The sequence below is a fragment of the Stylophora pistillata genome, chromosome 13 (assembly GCF_964205215.1).
Source record: "Stylophora pistillata chromosome 13, jaStyPist1.2, whole genome shotgun sequence".
NCBI lineage: Eukaryota > Metazoa > Cnidaria > Anthozoa > Scleractinia > Pocilloporidae > Stylophora > Stylophora pistillata.
Window position 1 is genome coordinate 16,119,448 of NC_142531.1, and position 22,554 is coordinate 16,142,001.

At 39.5% G+C, this 22,554-nt stretch overlaps 2 protein-coding genes and 1 long non-coding RNA gene across 6 annotated transcripts in view; 1 reads left to right on the top strand and 2 right to left on the bottom strand.

Annotated features, from left to right (window-relative positions):
* Positions 1-5,138, bottom strand: part of LOC111327630 (kinase suppressor of Ras 1) — a 26,894-nt gene extending 21,756 nt beyond the window's left edge. The window contains exons 1-2 of one of the 2 annotated variants that reach the window (XM_022931851.2): positions 4,266-5,138; positions 343-528 (exon numbers count right to left, since the gene is read on the bottom strand). In XM_022931851.2, coding sequence (XP_022787586.1) covers positions 343-528; positions 4,266-4,415 — 336 coding nt within the window. In that variant the 5' untranslated portion in view covers positions 4,416-5,138. The remainder of the gene's footprint in view (positions 1-342; positions 529-4,265) is intronic. The other variant, XM_022931852.2, reaches the window with a different exon arrangement.
* Positions 1,535-19,317, top strand: LOC111327614 (uncharacterized). Of its 3 annotated transcripts, none has more exons than XR_015994594.1 (6): positions 1,537-1,580; positions 6,605-6,712; positions 16,551-16,647; positions 17,351-18,560; positions 18,763-18,846; positions 19,202-19,317. It is a non-coding gene; the product is annotated as an uncharacterized LOC111327614 (long non-coding RNA). The 3 variants fall into 3 exon arrangements; XR_015994596.1 differs by having other exon boundaries at positions 18,369-18,560; XR_015994595.1 differs by lacking the exon at positions 6,605-6,712 and having other exon boundaries at positions 1,535-1,580.
* LOC148717848 (tetratricopeptide repeat protein 28-like) lies at positions 7,836-14,828 on the bottom strand. The gene is made up of 2 exons (XM_088743016.1): positions 9,127-14,828; positions 7,836-8,546 (listed from the first exon to the last, which is right to left on the bottom strand). Exons 1-2 carry the CDS (start codon positions 9,669-9,671, stop codon positions 8,525-8,527), a joined length of 567 nt encoding a protein of 188 aa, XP_088599142.1. The 5' UTR covers positions 9,672-14,828; the 3' UTR covers positions 7,836-8,524.
* Positions 19,318-22,554: the final 3,237 nt, after the last annotated feature.

A 22,554-nucleotide genomic window follows, 5' to 3' on the forward strand; every position in this document is an offset into this window, starting at 1 on the left:
AATAAAAACAGCTACTCTTGAAGTCACGTAGGAAACGGAATCATACAGCAAACAAGTTGAAAATCTTAACACCGGCATGTCGATAAAGACATAAACACGTTTACAGTCATACATAATGGCATATACTTGAAAGTAAAATTATAAATGAATACTTCAGGATCAAGTTATACATTAAGCGTAGGCGGGATGTCTGGCATCAATATAATAAAGATCTCAAGCTAAAAACGTTCAACGCACGCCAATTTTGTTATCCGCGATCTGGCGATCGACTGCCGTATAATGAATCACTTCCAAAAGATCTCCATGCACTCCAACCAGAATCGTAAAAGTTATAAAGTTTACCTCTAATGTGCGAATTTCCTGCTGGATCAAGTCACTGTTGGTGGAGAACTGTGTCCGTAGACTGTTCAAGCTGGAGGCGTTTATGTCTATCATACCCTGTACTAGCTGGATCTGCTCGAGTACCTTCGAGACCGCCAGTCCGTTGGTCGACATTTTGACTGTTTTCAGTCTCTTGATTGCCCGCAGCTTACGTTTGCAAATAGGAGAGAAATAAATCACAAAATTTTAGTATGTAGCGCTTGTGTACAGCTTGATAGAGAATCATTTTTGTCCCGGGAAAATTAGTTCCTTTCCTCCATGATTTCATCGATAAAACTTTCCGAATGCGACCTAACGAGACACTGGGCTCAAGGCACGTGATGTGGGAAAATCTGGGGGGAGGGGAGGGAGGGTACGTTTACGAAAGGGTCAGGGAATATATATAAGGAAAGAATATGGGATATTCTTATCTATATCTACGCGACCCTATGTAAGGTCCTCTCTTGAATATTGTGAAAATAGTTCCTCCATGGGAGCTCTCCCAACCTCCTGAAAATTTCTCCCATCAGTTTAAGAAGCAAGCGCGTTACGATTGAAGTTGTGACCGTTCCCGTTCATCACCAAAACAAATTTGGCACGATCCGGAAACCCAAACCCGATCTCATATAGCCTTGACAAGTGGATGGTGAGCAAATTACGTAAAGTACAAGTAGATTTTTCAACCGTCATTTCTAAAAATATATCCTGGGGCAAGTTCCGTATTGCGACCGGAGGGAGAATAAATACAGACATAACCAACAGCGGGGAGACCGTGAGGGGGCTGAGGAGGGAGGGGTGGGGGTGAGGGGTAGCTTACGGGACGGACCTGGCACAGGGATAATACTGCAGTTATATCCGGTGGGTCACTCATCAGTAAGCTTATTCAAACTGTCAGAAAATGATGTTTTGTTTGTTAAAATACAAGATTTAAGATCACGCCTGCCTACAGCTTCTCCTGCCCAGCTCAGGCCGAAACCACACGTGTTTTGTGGGATTTCTAACCATGTGAATAAACTTTATAGCTCCCCACCCCTCCCCCCACCTCAATTCGCGTTAGTGTACCAGCTAGACCAAGTAAAACCCAGATATGGCAGCCTGTGTGAAATTGTTGTGTTCAAGGATCAGAGGGACAGAATCTCTGTCTGCCCCCCCTTCCCCCAACTAAAAATAGCATTTTTGCAACGGAAATCGGAAGTACATTAAGCCTTTCAATCCTAAAGGTAAATAGTTATATTTAGACTTTCAAATCATAAAATAGCAATCGATGATGTTTAGCACGGCAACCTGTCCATTAGTAAACATAAGCAACACAGTTCAAACAGTTTACGTAGGCTAATAGAATTTTGTCCACAAACTTCCGATGTTCGAGTTATTTCAGACTAGGGTTCCGTTCTTATAAATACAGGCTTTGATACAACTTCAATAAGCCTCAAATTCCGAAGAATAAAACACTTTTGTAACCTCACAATTCTGGTTAAGGAAATGACCAGTATCTGAGCGATAGAGCTGCAACCGTCTGATATTTTCGAGCATAGCTTTTTATGTCGCGTCGACCCCGACAAAGCCGTATTTACATCCAGGGTTCCGTTCTTACAAATGAAAGCTTTGAAACAACTTTGAAAAAGCCCTAAGTTCCGAAGAATAAAACAGTTTTCTAACCCCACGTTTCTGGTTAAGGAAATGGGACCAGAGCGATCGAGCTGCAACCATCAGGATATTTTCGAGCAAAACTTTGTCGCGTCGATCGTGACAAAGCCGTATTTATACCTTTTGGTTTCAAAGTGATCAAATCAACTTTCACCTAAGCTTTCTAACTCGTTCAGGGTAGCGTTGAACTAAAAAAAAAAATCTTGCACGTCTTTCTACTTTTTCAGCGCCTTCTGTTTAATGGACCCACACAGCATAATTTTAGGTCTTTTCACCAACGTGTAAAACTTTCAGATATCACTCCCAACGCAGTAAGTTACCATAGTAACACTTCAGCCGCTTCAAGCACCTTTAATTTTAACTTTAATCGGCGTTTTAAGTCTAAACGGATTGAGATGCGCTCATTGATTTTCATTATTTATTTTTTTAAACTCTAATCTACTACTGGGATCTGTAGATCATTATGACAATGTTCAAGAAATTGTACAGAACATTTTAATGACCACAAGCTCATTAACCATGGGAACAAACTGATCACATTATCAGTAAGTCAATTAAAAAATTATTTTTTTACAAAATAAGATTTCAGTGGTGTCAAAAAATAATGTTAGCGAAATAATGAAAACGCTTGTTGTCATCTAAAGACTCTACACCGCACAATTATCGGTCCGTCTGGGCCTCTGCGCTAATATTGGCTTCTCTATATGGTACGGCTCCAAAATATACCGAACATCTCTACGGAGGTGCAACCACAAATACAATACATGAAAGTGATGAATGGAAAGTATTCGCTTGTTTGGGCATGTTAAAAAACGGAAATATTGTTGCTTTCCCAAAAAAATTTGGCCAGAGGCCAGCTTTGTTCGAAGTAAATTGTTGCATATGCTCTACATTTTTTCCTTGAACGTTTGAATTAATTTCGCTTTACTATCCTAACCATTGAGAATTCCAGCCTTGACTTACTATGCTTGCGACCGAGTCTAAAATTATAGAAAAACTATCATCCCCTTGAGGTAATAGATTCAAAAGACACAAACTGAAATGATCGATGGGTTTTGGGCATTTTGAAAACCGCAGTGTCACTGTCCGGAACCGGGTAAGGAAACAGAGGGCACTTCATTTAAATATGTACAAAGAATATTGATAAATTACATAATGGACCCTAGCAGCTTTATTATCAGAATTTCAGAGCTGATTCCTTTGTCAATTAAACTAACTGGTTTGAACACGAAGTTCCAAATTGTACAGTCGCGTCGATTCTGCGAGTTCAATTTTTTTTTTAGTACAGATGAATGCAATTTTGTGTCAAAAGAATCGTTTCGATGTAAATGCGCGCGCCCTTTTCACAGACAGCCGGGTTCAAAACCACCTGTTCTTTCCAAAGACTTCCGCTTGAGTTCGCTGAGCTCAGTTTGATGCTTTCAAACCGTTGGAAATATACATCATCTTAAAGTAAAATGCATAATGGTTCAAAGTTATCTCTCTGCGTGATCATTTATCGGGTTCATATCATTCATTTTCATTCACAAATTTCAAACATCAGACTCGCTGTTGGTACACATTCCTACCCATCATAAGAAATACTTTTTATCCGAACAAAAGACTCGTAGCAATTAATCATTTTGTCTCTTGGTGATCAATATATCGAGAAAATGACGACAATCTAATGTTTTTTCGCATTCATTGTGTATCAGTTTGTAGCTTCCATTTCCTGAAAGTGAATGCATCGCCCACTTAATCGTGCTGGTTCTTTTCCTAATGTTGTATATCATAGCGCATAGATAAGAGCTGGAAAATTGAATAAACGATTCACCCGCGCACGAATATTCGCTCACACTCCACTATGAAGTTGATAAAATCTTTACTTGTTGCAAGGAAGCAAGTTGTTTTTTTAATCGCGTTTGATAAGACCAACTGAAGTATAATCCGTTCAAATTAACCAGCCGATTGACGCGAAACTAATTCAGAGCAATAGATATCGTACTTCAAAAATGCATATCATACTTTTAGATTTTGGAAACCGAAATTATAACTGAATAGCAACAAAACAAATAACTTACAGGATTAAAAGCCTTTTGCCCGAAATCCGATTTTCATAGCTTTTCGTGCAGTTTAGTTTTTTGCAAAGCAAACGATAAAATAGACCATTGCGTTTAAATCCGAGGTTAAGCTTTAAGCATAAGTATTCTACATGTGACAATGTATACTTGAACTAATATCAGTGACTCTTTAGTAGAAAAAGAAAATAACCCATTTACCTCAGAGTTTGCCGGATACGATGCTCGACGTTTCGAACCATCAAGGCCATCCAGTATGCTATCAATACTTCGATTTAAGCCATGTGAACTGAGACGATACCTCCTTTGGCGACCGGGGACAAGTTTATGGATCAGATGTAACGCCTCCATGACAAATAAAGGCACTGATGCAAGTCTTATGTCACTGTATTTTTTTCTTAAAATCTCGACTATGAAATCTTATTCACTTTGACAAACACACAGTCCGCGAGGTTTGTTCGCATGATTGCTGCAAAACTCTTTCTGAGATGATAAGTAATCGGCCACCACTAATTACTCCTTGAATTAGCGAGTCGATCGATTCGAAACCGCCGTATCAATGAGAAAACTTCTGTTAATAACCGACTTTCCAAACGTCTGCCGCACTATGGATTGTCTTAGCTTGTGCAGTCGCTGGGACCAGTTCGAATATGTATTACCTCTGAAACGACCAGAAGGATTGACAGATAAAATAACCGGCGAAAATCGTCGAAAATCTGAATTGGTTGGTGTAGCTAGTAGCAACCATCCAACTAAAAATGGCGTTTATCAGCCCATCAAAGTTCGTCTTGTAAGCTTCAAAACTCCAACAATATCAACCTGATTTGCAAAACACACGGGTGCCTGCCAGAAGATATTTTGATGACAACAGGACGAAACTCGCAGGTGCCCGGGAGTATATTGAAAGACAATAATGGTATAATGGTTATACTACAGCACGCTGTTCATGGATCACTGATCGATGTGCTTTGTGGGATAATCGGGTTTTGTGTTATTTCAAGCCCCGAAGAAATATCTGTGCGTTTTTTTTCAGTCCAGACTGGTAATAGACATATAAGGGCCTTTCGAGAAATTTTTCTAATCACAGTTTAATTTATGCAAATATTAATGACCATATCCCGCTGAACCAATTAATTATTAGATTATTTTCACACAGGTCACTAATTAAGTAAATTTCATGGCTGTTCTGCTATTGGTCATGTTAGGTTTTCATATATTTCCATTTTACAGATATTTATCTCATGACGTCATTTGACAGATGTTGCGTGTTTAGGTGACGTCATAGAGACACGAAAAGTGGTCGCGTAACATTCTAAGCCGCCCTTTGCATTATCTGTCACACTCGTTTCAAAAGCAGACCTGGTGTTTTCAGTCAACTCACGATCAGCAAAGCTGACTGTTTTGTTTTTTGTCAAGGCGTGAGGCCGCAAGTATAGAATTAGAAAAAATATGTTCTGTTCTTCATATTAAGACAGACGCGATGTTACTTGTTAGTAAAGGAGGTCGACATAGCAACAAAGACTCGAAGGGAAACTAAGACAATATTTCTATTTTTAGTCTTGAACACTTAGTTTGAAGGAGTAGATTGTTATGATCATTGTAGCAGTTGTTTCGAGAACGAAACGAATGATGTAGAGTTACGCAAAGAAGGATTGAAAATAAATTTGGAGGAAGATAACTACAAAATCTCCTGATTCAGCTGATACTCTTAGCTGGACTGCACGTGTTGGGGGAAACCTGGGAAACTAGAATTTTGTCCTTGGGTGCAAAGTACATGCATGAGCGACATAAATGAACTCGAAGCTGAAAAGCCTAATTGGACTTTGGATTAATGAAATTTCATTCCTCTTCTGATATTAAATTAATAAAGGCTGATAGTTTCGAAAGAAACTGTTTGGGGCTGCGTCGTTGGGAGTAACGAAATAATTTGGATATATCAACAAAGTTGAAGTGGTAAATTGGCCACCGTAACGATTACAAAAGCTGACGTTTCGAGCGTTAGCCGTTCGTCGGAGCGACGAAGGGCTAATGCTCGAAACGTCAGCTTTTGTAATCGTTACGTTGGCCAATTTACCACTTCAACTTTGTTGATATATCCACATTATATGATATTAAATTAGCCAATTGGAAGAACGATTTCCAATTTTTAAGGAAGTAGCCCATTGATGGAGTTTAATTGGCTTGATAACTCAGAATACCCAGCGGAAAGAATGCGCATGCCTTTGGCTGTGCGTTTCTTTTTGTTATCATACCCACCATGCCACCACATGCAAGAATATCAATGAACTCAACCTAAGTATCGAACCACGGCAAATTATTTTGAAACTTAAGGTAGAACTTATCTATATTTACGTCAGCTGAAAAAATTAAATCCTTCCTTGCGAAACCAATGAAGGGCAGTTTTAATCAAGTAGTATCTGTTTCGTTTAGTAAATAGGCTTTGCCTTTGATGACAGATATATTTTAATTAACACAACTCGTGATTGACATTAATTCCTTACAATGATTTAAAAGTGTTTGCTTGTCGTGTTTTAAACCAGTTTTTTCAGAAGAATCAATAAGAGAGAGAAGTCGATTTTTATATCTGTTCGCTTACCCGAATCTGCTAACCTGAAGTGAGAAACTTGTTTTTACGACCCGCCACAGAAGTAAGTTTCCAATCATGTTTTTCTCGAATTTTTCTGCGAGATTAAGACTTAATTTGTGTTTTAATGATTTCCAATTACAAATCAAGTGTATTTCTCTTAGATCGAATAATTATTAAAGCTTGCATGGATAATATTATACGGTTTGTGGTGGTCGTCTGAGCTGACCAGTTCCGAGTATGGCAACATTTCAGTATCGAAAGTAGCCGAAGATGGAAATAAAATTTAAAAATATACGCAATAACAATGAACAGATTCTCAAAAATTACATATAAATCTTGGAAGTAATTCTCATACGGAATTTCAGTTAAACGATATTTGGTAAGTGGCAGGTCCTCTACGGGGATGCCCCCTATAGAAGGGAAGACTTTCTCGTTCAGGAACTACAGCTATGTGGGTTTGTAAAAGGATATGAATTTCACCGGATGATGTGTAAAGGAAAGCAAGGAAAAGTGATTGTTGACGACGTCTGCTCTCAGTTAGGGTTGACCTATTCAAGACTCTGTGGCTCGGTCATAATAGGGACCTTATGAAACCACGACGGCGACGGCAACGAGGACGTGGAAAAACAAGATCGAGATCTAATTGGCAGAACAATAGCTCAGCACGCGCATTTTGAAACTTTGTACATTTCGTAGCCGTCCTATGCAAAACAACAACGTGAAATCGCCAAAATTTCCGTCGTCTGCGAACCGAAACCGCGACGGCAAATTATTTTAATTTCCATTTGGAACTCAAAGGCTACTTTATACGTCGTGCTGAAGTTGAGCTGTGGCGCTGTATGAGACAGTAGGCTCTACAGCCATTTTAGAAATTCTGACTAAGAGTAGAAATTCATTTTTTAACCGAAGTCTTCCTTGGCGTCGCCGTCGTGGTTTCTTAAGGTGCCTAACGTCATGTCAATGGTCCGAAGTCACAAGACCTCAAAACCATGCCTGTAGTGGGTCCTATTCCAACTCAAGCCTGAGACTTTTCTGCTCCACTACAACTGAGGGTGTTAGTTTCGGCAAATCAGCTGCTCATAATAATGAAGTACTTGATCTATTGAGCACCGATACTCATAAATAAAGGGGGTGAGTTTCTAAAGAAACTGTGGTACTGCGTTGGTGTAAAGGGGGGGGGGGGGAGAAGTTGGGGGTTTAAAAATAATTTTGCTTTTATCAAGTGAGTTGATAATGTGAATTAGCCACCGTAAAGAGTTTCAAAGCTGACATTTCGAGCGTTAGCCCTTCGTCAGAGCGAGTGGTGAAAGGCTAATGCTCGAAACGTCAACTTTGAAACTCTTCACGGTGGCAATTTACAGTTAACAAAAGAGCCCCATGTCAACAATTCTATGCAAATTGTATAATGTAATTTGTTCTGTCACGCGTTGTGTGGCTCCCAGGCTGATCGGGCATGTCTTGTAATTTTAGTTGTTAAACTGAGTTGTTATATTAAGTCGCTGGCGGTGTAAATATATTTTTGATTCACCAATTAAAAATTGCTAAATAAGTCACAATGACAGTACTGGAGACGGCCTCCTTTTCTTTTTGAGAAATTAAACGGACAAGACTAATGAACCAGAACATAATTTGTAATTGTGGTTTTTGTATAGAATAAAAGCATCAGAGGAATACTGGAAAAGAAAACGCAAAATATAAAATTTTATCTCTGGATGAATATTTTGAAGATGCACAGTAATAATATATTTAAAAAATCCCCTCTTTCTTGAACTAGACAATGAAAAAGTATTTAGAGTCTGTTCTCTACTTATTCTGTTTAACTCATCTATCCAAAAGTCTCCTAGCTCTGTCTCCTTAGAGTCAATCTCATCATTTAACTGTCAGGGTCTTTTTTCCTGTAACGAATGAAATAACAACAAATTGTAAAACAAAATACGGTCACACCAGGCGCAATAGGAAAACAAGTGGTTTCTGCTTATATGTATATTTGATTGGTCGAGAGGCACTTTCGAGATTCTACATTTTACACCAATTTTACGTCAATTGTTACTCTCCAAAACTAGGCAAATTATCAAACTAGTCTTTAAATTCAAAGTCCCCGACTGGTAAGCCATAGCCATGATTAAAAAGTCATATAATAATTCTCAATAAAGAAACGACAACTTTAAATTTAAATTTACAAGACATGTTTCGACATTCTCATGTCATCTTCAGTTGCAAATGAGCTTTTAATGGTTGTACATTTAAATTTATAATAAGGTGCGTTGCAAATTACGTGTCCGGACAATTCGAATATTAAATATGCGTAAAATGAAAATAGCTCGCGCATAACTAGACCAAAAAAAATCATAATAATAATAATAAATAAATTAATAATAAAATACAAAAGAAACAACATAATCAAATATAATAATATAATAATATAATATAATATTATAATAATAATATCTAATACTTTTTGTGAATGAATCTTACCTCTCCTTGCCAAAATCCAGCCTCATATCATCTCCAATCAGCGTAAACGAAGCCCATTCAGACACTTTGGTAAAGCCGTTATTTCTCATCCACTTCTTGGCATGATGAAGAGATTCACTGGCACTTTTTCCATCAACAAGGTGTTCGTAGAACTGACTCATCAGCCGCTGCGTAGGTGAGTCTGGAATGGCCCAAAGTGTAACTAACACCGAGCGAGCATCAGATCCAAGGAACGCACGGGCAATTCCAATAACTCCCTCTGCCCTAATCTGTCTATTTCCACTGTGACAACAGCTAAGTACCACCAGTTTAGCTTTGACTTTCAGTCGTGAGACATCAGCCATGTTCAACATATAAGCTTCTTTTGGTGGGATAGTGTTTGGACTGTTGGGAGTAGCAATTGGGGAAAGTGTACTTTCTCCTCTTTCTGCGTTACCATTGGCAGCAAAATGTATCAGGCTCACTGAACTTATCCTTTCAAGTACCGCCTCCATTGTTGCTTCCCCTTCTACCAGGGGCGGAACGCCCACCAGTCGTCCGACCATCTCCGCTTCCTTTCTAGCACCTGACAATGGCAGCAGCCAATCAACCTTGGGATTGCCTATTATCAGGGCACCAGTATTGCTGTGATAGTCCTCAGGGCTGTCATGAATGATCTTGAGTGTCGTCAAAGAAGGAATGACACGGATCCTACGAGTCTCAGAGAGGTATTCGGCTCCCTCCTTTGCACTCAGGGCAGCGAAGGGAACTTTGTACAAAGTGCGGTCAGGAACAATAGTGACTTCAGACTCCTCAAGCAAATCATAAACTGGGGCAATAAAGATTTTTTAACACAACGATAGACTTAAAATGACTTCCTCGTCCTCCTCCACCAGTCGCAATCTTGGGGAGCTCTTTTTCTCAGGGATAAGAGATTGCAATTCGACCACATTTAAAGACCGATCTTTATAATCTTCAATAAGCAAAATACCAAGACTCCGGAAATTATCAGCCAAAAATTTACTCAAAGGCAAATCTTTGGACAAGCCAGCTTGAACAAGATTCTCTTCTAGTGATATTCGTTTAAAATGAATGGCTCCATTTGTTTTCAAGATCCACAAATGCACTTCATTTTCACAATAATAAGCAATGTAAAGACAGGTAAAGTCATTTTCCTTTCTCAAATGTTTTCAATGCTAAACCAAGATTGTGGATTAGCAGAGATGTGCGTTTCAGCCGAGTACTTCTTGGTCATCAAGTCTGATTGGCCTCTAGCTCGACCCAACTCCTCAACCAAGTACTTCTTGGCCATCAAGTCTGACAGGCCTCTCGCTCGACGTAACTCGTCAACATAAAGAGCGTCACCAACATTTCTGGTGACACAAAGTAAACTACTTAGCAGCTTGTAGGGATAAATTCCTGAGTCTTCTTGAAACGATGGTTTGAACTGATCATTGACGCCCAAGAAATATCTCAACTCCTCATACTTTTCAATGCATAGATGAAGACACGAAGGGGAGCCTTTGTTTTTTTTATTTTAGATAGATACAAAATGGCATAATATTGAAGGATTTGGAACTCTTTTCTTCTATCTCCAGTTTCTCTGGATATGGATAATGCTCTCTCTAAGCATACTTCAGAAGCTTCGTGATCTAGCTCTGAGAATTCTAGAAAGGTTTGCAAGATCTGCTGCTTCCCCTTCTTTATTTCCAATTTCAGTTTTGATAACAAGCGCTTTTCCAAAATGCTCTTTAGCTTTGTCGCATTTCCCGAGAGATTGAAACAAATTACCTAGGTTTCCGTAATCGGCTGCCTCTCCTTTTCTGTCGCCAATTTCAGAATTGATGTTAAGCGCCTTTTCGTAATACTCTTTAGCCTTGTCGTATTGCCCGAGCGACTGAAACACAGTACCTAGCTTTCCGTAATCGGCTGCCTCTCCTCTTCTATCGCCAATTTCAGAATTCATGTCAAACGCCTTTTCATGATACTCTTTAGCCTTGTCGTATTGCCCAAGCGACTGAAACACAATACCTAAGCTTCCACGATCGGCTACCTCTCCTCTTCTGTCGCCAATTTCAGGATTGATGTCAAGCGACTTTTCGTGATACTCTTTAGCCTTGTTGTATTGCCCGAGCGACTGAAACACATTTCCCAGGTTTCCATAGCCAGCTACTTCTCCTTTTCTGTCGCTAATTTCAGTATTAATGACAAGCGCCTATTCGTGATATTCTTTAGTCTTATCGTATTGGCCGAGCAACTGAAACACAGTCCATAGGTTTCCATAGTTAATTGCCTCCCCTTTTCTGTCGCCAATTTTAGTATTGACTTGAAAAGCGCTTTTTCGAAATACTCCTTAGCTTTGTCGTATTTCCCGAGCGATTGAAACACAATACCTAGGTTTCCGTAATCGGCTGCCTCTCCTATTCTATTGCCATTTTCAGTATTGATGCCAAGCGCCTTTTCATGATACTCTTTAGCCTTCTCGTATTACCCGAGCGATTGAAACACAATACCTAGGTTTCCATGGCGAGCTGCCTCTCCTTTTCTGTCGCCAATTTCAGAATTCATGTCAAGCGCCTTTCCGTGATACTCTTTCGCCTTCTCGTATTGCCCGACCGACTGAAACACGATACCTAGGTTTCCATAGCCAGTTGCCTCCCCTTTTCTGTCGCCAATTTTAGTATTGATGAAAAGTTCTTTTTCGAAATACTCCTTAGCTTTGTCGTATTGCCCGACCGACTGAAACAGTTCCTAGATTTCTGTGGTCAGCTGCCTCCCCTTTTCTGTCGCCAATTTTAGTATTGATGAAAAGTACTTTTTCAAAATACTCCTTAGCTTTGTCGTATTGCCCGAGCGACTGAAACACAGTTCCTTGGTTTCCGTAGTCAGCTGCCTCTCCATTTCTGTCGTCCATTTCAGTTCTGATTACAAGCGCTTTTTCGAGATATTCTTTAGCCTTGCTATATTTCCCGACCGACCTAAACACAGTACCTAGGTTTCCGTTCTGATGACAACCACTTTTCTGAGATACTCTTTAGCCTTGTCGTATTTCCCGAGCGACTGAAACACAGAACCTAAGTTTCCATAACATGATGCTACTCCTCTTCTGTCGCCAATTTCAGTTCTGATGACAAGCGCTTTTTCGAGATACCCTTTAGCCTTGTCGTACTGTCCGAGTGCATGAAACACAACACCCATGTTTTCGTAGTCGGCTGCCAGTCTCCTTTTCTGTTGCCAATTTCAGTTCTAATGACAAGCGCTTTTTCGTGATACTCTTTAGCCTTGTCGTATTACCCGCGGGACTGAAACACAGTACCTAGGTTTCCGAACACGGCTGCTTCTAGTCCTCTGTTGCCAATTTCAGTTCCAATGACAAGAGCCTTGTCGAAATCCTCTTTAGCCTTATCGTATTGCCCGAGCGACTGATACACAGTTCTTAGGTTTCCGTAGTCAGCTGCCTCTCCTTTTCTGTCGCCAATTTTCGTTCTGATGACGAGCGCTTTTTCGAGATACTCTTTAGCTCTGTGGTATTTCCCGAGCAACTGAAACACAGAGCCTAGGTTCCCATAGCCATTTGCCTCTCCTTTCCTTGGCGAATTTCCGTATTTATGAAAAGTGCTTTTTGGACACACTCTATAGCCTTATCGTATTGCCCAAGCGACTTAAACACAGTTCCTAGGTTTCCATAGTCGGCTGCCTTCCCTTTTCTGTCGCCAATTTCGGTTCTGATGACAAGGTAGGGGCGAGGAATTTTGTTGAATGACGATATTTTGAATGTCCGGGAACTTTCGAACGCTTAGTCATAATAGAAGGTATGTCATTAAATAACTATGCATAGTAGAAGTTGAATAATCATTTTTGTTGGGTAAAAAGTTTGGACTGAAGTTGAACAATTAATTTTGTTGAGTAAAATAAATATAGCTACTGAAGTTGAATAAATATTGTTGTTGAGTGAAAATAATTTTGGTTGAATATGAAAAGAAAATGCGTGTCGTTAAACATCAATATAAAATGTTGAATATAACTGTAAACTGTTGAATAAAAATATATTTTGTTGAGCATAAATATAAGTTGTTGAATATAAATATGCAAGTTGTTGAATTTTGCAACATTTGGCTAACCATAGACTGAGGGAACGCTCCTAGGTTTCCGTAACAGTATGCCCCTCCACATTTGTCGCCGATTTCCGTTGTTATGGCAAGGGCTTTCTCAAGATACTCTTTCGCTTTTAGGTTTTCGCCAAGTTTATGGAAGATAATTCCGAGTCTAGCACAGGCGTTTCCTTCTCGAACTTTTTCACCAGTTTGTCTCTTTATATTTACTGTTTTTTCATAAAGTTGCGTAGCTTCTGTAAGCCTGATTTGACTCTCAATTATGTCTGCAAGAGCCATGCTTATTTCTCCCTTTCCTACTAAGTCACCAGACTCATTGTATAGGACAAGTAGTCTCCTGCCGTATATTTCTGCATTTATGAAGTCAGAGATACGACGATAAGCTTAGAAGAGAACTTTATAGATGGCGCCGTAGGACAGTAAAATGAATTGGTTTTCTCTGTTTTGGTTGGCGTTATTTAGCAAAATCAAGCGTTCGCTGCACATCTCAATGGCTTTCTGAACGCGGTTTGAGTTTAGCAGGAACACAGCTACAGGGAAGGCTATGCTCACGAAAGTTATCACGGCTTCTACCGTTAGGTTTTCCATTGATATCCTCTCCGACCTGTTATTTCATCCATATTAGGGAAACAATTAAGTAACATAAGTTAACTAAATGATCAGATAATCTGGATTTGTTGTGATTTACTACGAACAGGAAGTTAGATGTGACCTTGAAAAAAGAGCTGGGTCGATTAGTTTTGGTAACGAGGCTATGCTCATGGAAGTTATCATGGCCTCTACGTTGGGTTTTCCATTGCCATCCTTTTCTGTTACTTGATCCAAATTAGATAAAGAAAAATCATTTTTAGTAAAACAAGTCAACCAATGACTCGATAAAATGGATTAATTACGAGTCACTACGAACAGGATGCTATATGTGAACTTGAAAGAACGGGTTGGTTTGATTGCTTAGTACCGAGCTGAAAGTGTTAGAATTCACAATATCGACTTTAAAATAAGAAATAAAAGGGAAAGGGGCTTGGATTGGTTAAAAGGGGAGAAATCAACCGATTACATTCGGTGAAACATGTAAAATAAGCTTGACCATTTTTTTGAAACGGACTGTGCGACTGTTACGCGGTAAAAGTGAACTGTTATACAAGCAAAAGTATGATGCGCACTTAAGCTTGACTATTGATCACGTGTTGGGGGTTGCGTCATTAAGTGAGGGATTTTGAAAGGTCCTGGGTTTCTTGAGAAACAACGAGGATTGATAAACTTTTAAGATGTTCCGGGGAACATGCCTGCGAATATTTTGAGAAATATTAAAATTTGAAAAGGCTCTTCCGCAGTTTATGACTAAGTAATAACCTTACTTATGAGATAAATATAACTGAAAACGAATCGATTCTTAGCTGATGAGCAAGTTGGACAAAATGTGATGTCACAAAGGTTTGAAGAGGTCCGGCTTTGTGGCAAGTGCACTTTACTTCAGAGGCGATTTTTACAGAACATGATATGACTTTATAGTCACAGCACAGGACAGAACAAAACAACATTCATGTTGGCCTCCATAATTGAAAAGTTAATTAATATGCTATAAGTAATTGTTAAGTCAAGTCAGTCGGCACTTTCAACACCGCAAATATCGTCTGACATCATCAAGGGTCAGCATTATACGTATGCTTAAAAGAGGATAGATCTTTGTTTTTGGTCACGTGATTTTGGGAACCAGTTTCTCAAATAAAACGATTCTAATGAGGTTAAAATAGCCGTAACTGGTTTGAAGAAAGCAATTAAATCAATTTAACGGTGGAGTGAAGAAGCATCCATCCAGCGGAAGAGTACACTAGCCCATAGCAACGAATTTAAATAAGTTTCAGTTTCTTAAAGAAAGTTAAATCAAACTATCTGCGTCAGCGTTCAATGATATAGACTGTCTTATCTCCTTAGGCGAGATTTAGGTGTTTTGGCAGCGCTAGACAGAGATACAGATCAAGTCCTTTACAAAAATTCTGTACCGTGACTGAGAACCACTTATTTCCAAAATATTTTAGTGAAAAGTATCTCGGGTATGAAATGCGTGTGTACGTATGATGCACGATCCTTCGCAGTAGATAGCGCTATTTATGCAATAGCGAAAATCAGACCTGAAAAAAATCAGGCCTGTACGGGATTCGAACTACTGACCTCTGCGATACTAGTGCAGCGCTCTACCAATTGAGCTAACAAGCCAACTGGGAGCAGGCCGTTAAGTTGATTCGTAATAAACCCGTAATGATAAATCAGATACAATGAATATATGAACCTCATATATTCATTGTAACCAAATGCGTGTGTATAGGTAGAAAACAAAAACTCGATTCGTATCTAATGAGATCTTTCGTTGAGCTCTCCTAAAAACAAGGCTAATTTAATAACGATGCCGATCATAGCCACTGGAAAACTACGCGATTAAGCACCTCGGATTTGCTATGATATCAGGGACAGTCCACAGTGAGGAACAATCCACAACATAAATAAGTCTGATTTTAGTTTTTTAATCATCAGTTTCTCAAATTGAAAGATACTCAATAACCTTAGCCAATGAGCCAGAGGATGATTATCAATTATAAATTATAAAGTATAAATCCACAAAGGCTTGAAAAAGTCGCTATCGAACGAATTTATTTCACGGTGGCGGCGACTTTTCACAGCGAGGCATAACTACATAGTACACGCACAAATATCGAAAAAACAGTCACTAAGCAACGATAGCTGATGAAAATGGAGTGACTATAAAAGATTGTTGATCGCACTTACTAAAATGTTGACTATGTGGCTAATGTTTTCAAAACTGATGAAACAACCAAAAATAAGGATTTGTAGTCAGGACTTTTCCCAACCTTCCAAAACTTCCGCCATCACAGTGTTTTGGGGATCCAGACCACTTGCGTTTTAGGGGATAATTATTCCCTCCTCTTCACCCCCCCCCTACCTCCCTCCCCCCACCCCTTCGTGGGCTAATCGAAACTAAGGAAAAGGTTCAATGCGAAACTTTTTTTCGCACTCGTGTACCTGGCTATTGCGTCCTAATATTAGTGTTCGACTCTTATGGTCTTGATGATAAAATGCTTATTGATTGAGTATAGTCGGGGTGGACGCAGAAATATTTGGCTTTCAGCCATGAACCACGAACCTGGCTGCACTTGGTCTGTAAGTGATGACCTCGAGCCAATATTTTCCCATCCGACCCTCCCACTCGATTAGTCAATAAGTACATAACATTTCGGTTTTGTATGTAACACATTTTTATAGCTAACGGTGGATTTGAACAGGCAAAAATAAAAAAAAACTATCCTTTTTTAACAGGAAACATCAGACTTCATTGTTTCTCGCTTTGGAACGGTTGAATTTGCATCACAGGCTCGATCACAGTACAACTGATCGAAGTTTCCCTCTTTAAAAGGTAAGCTGTCTATGCGTGATAAGTAGCTCATTGTCTTCATGAATTTTTCGTTTTCTGGCAGGTGTGATTTGCACAATCGAAGACAAAACTCTACCAAACTTAAGTGACATGTGTTTCGGTTTGGTACTTCACACTTTTATAACTACTGATGGATTTGAGCATCCGAAATATGAAACATTTTAATCTGTTTTACATTAACGTCAGGCTTCAATACTTCCTTCGGAAGATTGGATTTGCTGATCGCAGTACAATGAAAGCTCCTGTCTTAAAAACAGTAAGCTATCTGTGCGTGAAAATGGACCCATTGTCTTTATGAACTTTTCATGATCATTTTCTTGCACGTGTGATTTGTATGAACTTAGACCAAAAATACTTACTGGTATGATAGATAAGAGAAACGGACAAAGTGAATCGGTAATTTGCTCTAGACTAAAATATCTACATCACAGTCTCACCTTCGAAGGTGTCAATCCAGTGACTAAAATATGATAACAAGCCAATGAGATGACATCAGAGAAAGGATCTAGCTTGACTCTCAGTAATAATAAACAATTGATACTTCTTTTGGGGAGGTGAGAGGGGGGGGGGGGGGTGAACCTGAACCATATTTATGTTGTAGGATCGGTGCAACCGAAGAGACTCCTGAAAACTCGGAACGACAATTCCTGCGGGTTTTACCCTTTTGTTTCCTCTTTTTCCCCAGACAACTGCAAGAAACTTGCACTGACAGGGCAGTAACATCGAGCGATCATATGAATGATAAGAATTCTATATGGCACAGGTTCATCGTTGTCTTAGAAAAATAACCGGCTTGATAAGCTTGCTTCCCGTTTATTTTAGCACATTGTTACCCCAACTTAGGATAAAAAAAATATTCCTTTAAACACCTCTGGTTTTTGTGACTACTGTGCTTTCCTCTTAGGAAGGCCTCAGCCAAAATGTTACGGTGTCGTGTAGTTCCGCAAACCTTCCCCCAAGTCCCTCGCGGTTTTAAAAAATAGCTATTGTTAGACTTCATAGCATCTCTCGTGACTCGTCCTGGATAAGTTTTGACAGTGGTCATCGTTAAAAGAATCTGATCGGGTTTTGTCGGATTCACTTTTGGTTGTTTCGGATTTAGTTCGATCATGCAGTTTCATCTCTGCATTTAGATATTGTTATTGATTTGAATGTAAAAGCTACGTCGTCAAAAGTTCTCACCTGTGCGTTTTGCTCTGAACATATTGAACATATCCTTTGAAAAGAGAGAGAATCTAGCTTGACCCCCATTACGTATTAATCAACAATTAATACGTCTGTTGGGAAGGGGATGGAGTGTTCTGTCTACTTGTTCTCTCCAAGTCTTTCTGCTGTCTTCGAAAAATTGCAATTAGATTTCTGAATTACGATGAAACATTGACCAATTAAAACGTTCGAGCGTGACTCGCATGACTGTCGGTTTTTATGAGATGGGCAAACCATTTATATAATTTCAAAGTTTGCTGCAAATTGAGACTTGTCAAGTTGGTTCCGTGCACTGGATAGCAGAGAAATTTAGTGCCAAATTTGCAACCAGACTCTGTAAGATTTTACGTTCTATATCCCTGCATAGTTAATCGAGGGGATTAACTATGATCCCTGTCAGTTTTGTGTAAACGTGTCTTGTGAACGACTTATTTTTCTGCGGTTGATAAATGTCCAGAGTTTTGGTGTGTTGATAAAAATCGTTTATTTCTATTCAGGGTATTCTCATTTTCTCTTCACTCTTTTGACGGAATTTGAACGAGTGTTCAACGGACGAGCGCTTTTTGCCAACTCAGAGGACACGAACGCGTACAGCCACTTGCACCAGCACACTTTCTAATGCCAAGAAGATCTATCTGTCGACCTTCAGGTGTGTTAGAGAAAGCTGACCAGTACCGAAGGAAGTAGAAGTAAGTCCAATTCTTTGATCAAGATGATTATCAGAATTTTAGAGAACGTGAAAAATTAAGCATCCCTTGGATAATTGAGCAATTAGGGAAGTTTTTAAAATCGTCCCAATTTATACTTAGATTGTTTCAGTTGTTTTCCTTTTAAGGTGTTCTTTTAAAACATTTCTTTGCCATTATTAACTTGAAATCTCTATTCTGTTAGCTGAAAAGGCTGATATCCGATGGAAATGGAAATGCAAAGCTTAAAGAGACACTGTCACGCTCGACCGTCATTATGTAATTATTGGTGAGTTGAAGAATTATGCATATATTTTGCATTTAAATCAAGTCTAGCCAAAGCAAACGCTGACGAGAGTGAATTCCTTTTACTGAGGAACCTTCGGTGATCTTTTGTAAATGTAAAAGTGCTTGTAGGACGAAGCGCAAAGAAAATAGTTCTCGTGGGTGCCCGTGCAAAGGGACTCGGAAACGTGCTGTGTCCAGATGAATATAAATGTGGACTGAACAAGTAATAAACCTTGCAGAAACAGGGTACGCATATAAAGTTGAATACATGCATATAAAGTTGTATACAGTCACTTCTTCTGTGGCTTGAATGTCCAAAAAGCGTACGAAATAATTTGTGTATTCCCTTTCTTCAGGATTTGAACGAGCAGTCGTCATCTGCCTATGAAGGCCGTAGAGTTCGCCCGAGGCTTACCTATATTCCAATTATAATGTGTAGTAGAATAAACATCTGCCTTGCAAATGCTACAAATGTCTGTGACATCTTGCATTATTTTATTTCCCTATCAGTAAAATCGCTGTCACTGAAAGACTCATAACCTGCATCAAATTTTGTCTGCAGCCACAACTTAAATGTATTTTCTTCCACATAGATACGCTTATGGTTTCTCAGCCACGCTTTCTTGTATTCTCCTCTGTCTTCAACCTTTCGTTTCCGCCCTGAGTTGATGCGTGTACCGCCATGTCCGGATCCTCCGCTAGACGCCATTTTGAATTTGTGAATGCCAGTAACTTGAAAAAGTCAGTCTGACTTTTTCAAGTTTCGATCAGCTAAACGAGCATGCGTAGACCGTGACCATGTCCCTTAAACAGTGTATTAAATTAGGTCATTTTTAAGCATATTCGATAAATCCCTACCTGCTATAAGATCACAAGAAAATCCATCTCCCATGTTAAAGTGTCGATTACAAGCGTCCTTATTGTTTTGAATGGTAGCTTCTCTATCAAGAGGAACGCTTGCGAGAGCTCCTGTTCTTGAATATTTCTGATACCTTCCTTCCACTTGGGAAGATAATCTCTGGACAGTTATGTATTCCATCTCAGCTGCGGAGGCATCTTTTCTTCGCTTATTAGAAAGCTTCTACTTGCGTATCAAGAAATAGTATATTGTTCCGGCTCAACTTCACACATTAAGTAGTAAACAATAGTCCTTTTGTTCTTTGTAGCGCTGAGGGACTTTGGCCGAAGCGACGCGAAAAAGTTCGTGACTAACCGGAAAAAAAAAATTTTGGCATCACAATTTAGCTATTTTGGAAGAGTAGGTAGCGAATATTTGCACACGACAGATAAATTGTCACCGGAGTACCCCAAGGGAAAATTAAACGCTGATTTAGCCGCTTCGGGGAAGTGGGTAGCGTAAATTTGTCTCGTCGAGTCAACTCTCAATGGTCTACCCCTGGAAAAAATTGACCGCTAATATGGCAATGCATACATCGAGAATTCAAAATACGTCATGTGTCTCATTCAGACCACCTCTCTCCGTATAAATCTTTCTCCAGAAACTGTCATAGTTCTAAACTTAAGTCGTCATATATAGTTCTAAACAAGTCTGGTATTTCCGAGCGTTTAAATTTCCCGCTCGTATGCTAATCGTAAGCTTCGACAAATCCCTCGTGTGTTCTGAAGCTGTTGCGCCATTGTTCAAAAATGGCCATATAGGGTCATTTTTCGCTTGTCTAACAAAGCCCATTGTTATCAAATTTGAGTCACGTTTCTTTCAACTGCTGAAAATATTTTTTGTCGTTTGCCTTGGGCATGATTCCGAAGGCAAATATTATAACAGCGAAAATACAGTAGACTGTCTACCCAATGAGTGAACCACCGTGCGTGAGCAAGCGACCACATCAACACAGGTGACCCAAGACATACGCTTGCAAGGATTTGTGGGCTATGGCACTCATAGGCCATGGAGCAGTTTTGTTTTAGTGAGGCGAATTCGATTCAATTTTAGTTTAATTTAAAAACAGTTTTATTTCAATGCAATTTAATGTAAATATCAATCGAGAACTGTGCTAAAGCTAAAGAAATAAAATAATTTCATCTGAACTGAATTTAAACTAACGAGATAAGCAAACAAATACAATAGAAAATATTGAAATTAGTTAAGAAAGTCGATAAAAACGCTATGGCACACATAGGCACCATAGGTCGTCACCTTTGTCCTCTCGCAAAACAACACCGTCCAGGTGTCGGTGCGTCTGCTTCTACTGAAAACAATGTCAAACGAAGCCCAAACTCGCAAGGATTTAACTGTCAAACACCCCGCAAAAAGGTGAAACAATTTCTCTAGTTTTTCTAAGTTCCCTTCATGGGAGTTCGGTTGTAAAATATTTCTTCTAGTTTGCGTGTTCAATTTCGTCGGGACAATTCTAGTTTTGTCTGCCAGTGTGGATAGGCCCTTAGCGAAAAAAATGTTCATTTAGACAAATTTTCTGTCATCACCAACACTTGACAAGTGCGGATCGTTTGTCGTGACTCGACAAATTTTGGTCGAAGCGGACAAATTTTCAAACGCACCGTCGACAAAATTTGTCTGGGTAAAACCTTGGCAAAATCGACTTGATAAACAAAACCAGGATAAACTTGTCGATCATTTGTCGGCTGACACCAGTGTGGTAATTGAGTTAAGTTCAGTTTTACCAAAATATTGCAGTGATTGTCTTTGGCTGCGAATCTCGCGGATTTTACAAATCCAGACAAATTAAGGTGAATCCTGGTAACAAGAGTTTAAATCCATACGAAAATTAAAGCCGCCACTCTTATGAGCAGATTAGGATCGGTTAGGCGCTGGAATGTCCCATCTTATGACAATCAAGGGAACAATTTGCATGCAGCCAGAGCGAGTACAACGGGTGGAGTAATTGTCCAGTCTCCACTTTACCAGTCGAACAATGAAGCAGTAAAGAAGGCACAAGATCCAAAAGAACCCACTCGAAGCAAAGGGGTGAAGGGAAAGCTACATTAAATAAATTACTATGAAATATAGTATCGGTTTTATTTTTGATTGTTGACCGAATTTGACACTTTGACAGCTTCGAGACTTTTAGTGCGGATGCAACAGAGGAGACAAAAATTTGTCTCGACAAAATTTGTCCTTTGATTTCGTCGGGACAATTTTAGTTTGTCTGCTATTGCGGATAGGCCCTCAGAAATTGTTTCACCTTTTTGAGGGATATTTGACTGTTAAATCCTCGCGGGTTTGGGTTTCGTTTGACATTGTTTCCGGTCGAATTAGACGCACCGACACCTGGACGGTGTTGTTTTGCCAGAGGACAAAGGTGACGACCCTCCCCTGGGAGATTTTCATTTATTCGATAGACGCGGTCGCCAAGCTTTTACATTTGAATCCTGTAGTAAAGGCAAAAGGATTACGCGTACCTACAAAGCGATTTTGCAAGAATGGGTGGTAAAATACCGTAAAAGGGAGCGGCTCTCGGATCGATGCAGCGGAATTTGGAAAATTTTGCCGCTGGAACGGGTAGACTTTAGCTAAGCGCTCGCGGGTGTAAATTCGAGGGAGATCAGTCGACTTTTGTGGAATTTATTGGCCTTCGAGTGGCGACGGTTGATGTTCGGGACGGGCAACCCTAACGCCCGGAAAATGAGGAATTCGGAAACCGGAAACCAGAATCCAAAAATAAATCAAAAACGAAGTTTTTCAAGTACACAAAAGTTAAGTTGCAAATTTTTTCACCTGGAAATATAAAAA

What these genes read in the sequence shown, in the direction of transcription:
- LOC148717848 (XM_088743016.1), bottom strand. Translation starts at nt 9,671, where the DNA reads ATGGTCGGACGACTGGTGGGCGTTCCGCCCCTGGTAGAAGGGGAAGCA. An exon ending in CTGGATTTTGGCAAGGAGAG is followed by an intron (nt 8,547 to 9,126) that starts GTAAGATTCATT and finishes CATTCGTTACAG; the next exon opens with GAAAAAAGACCCTGACAGTT.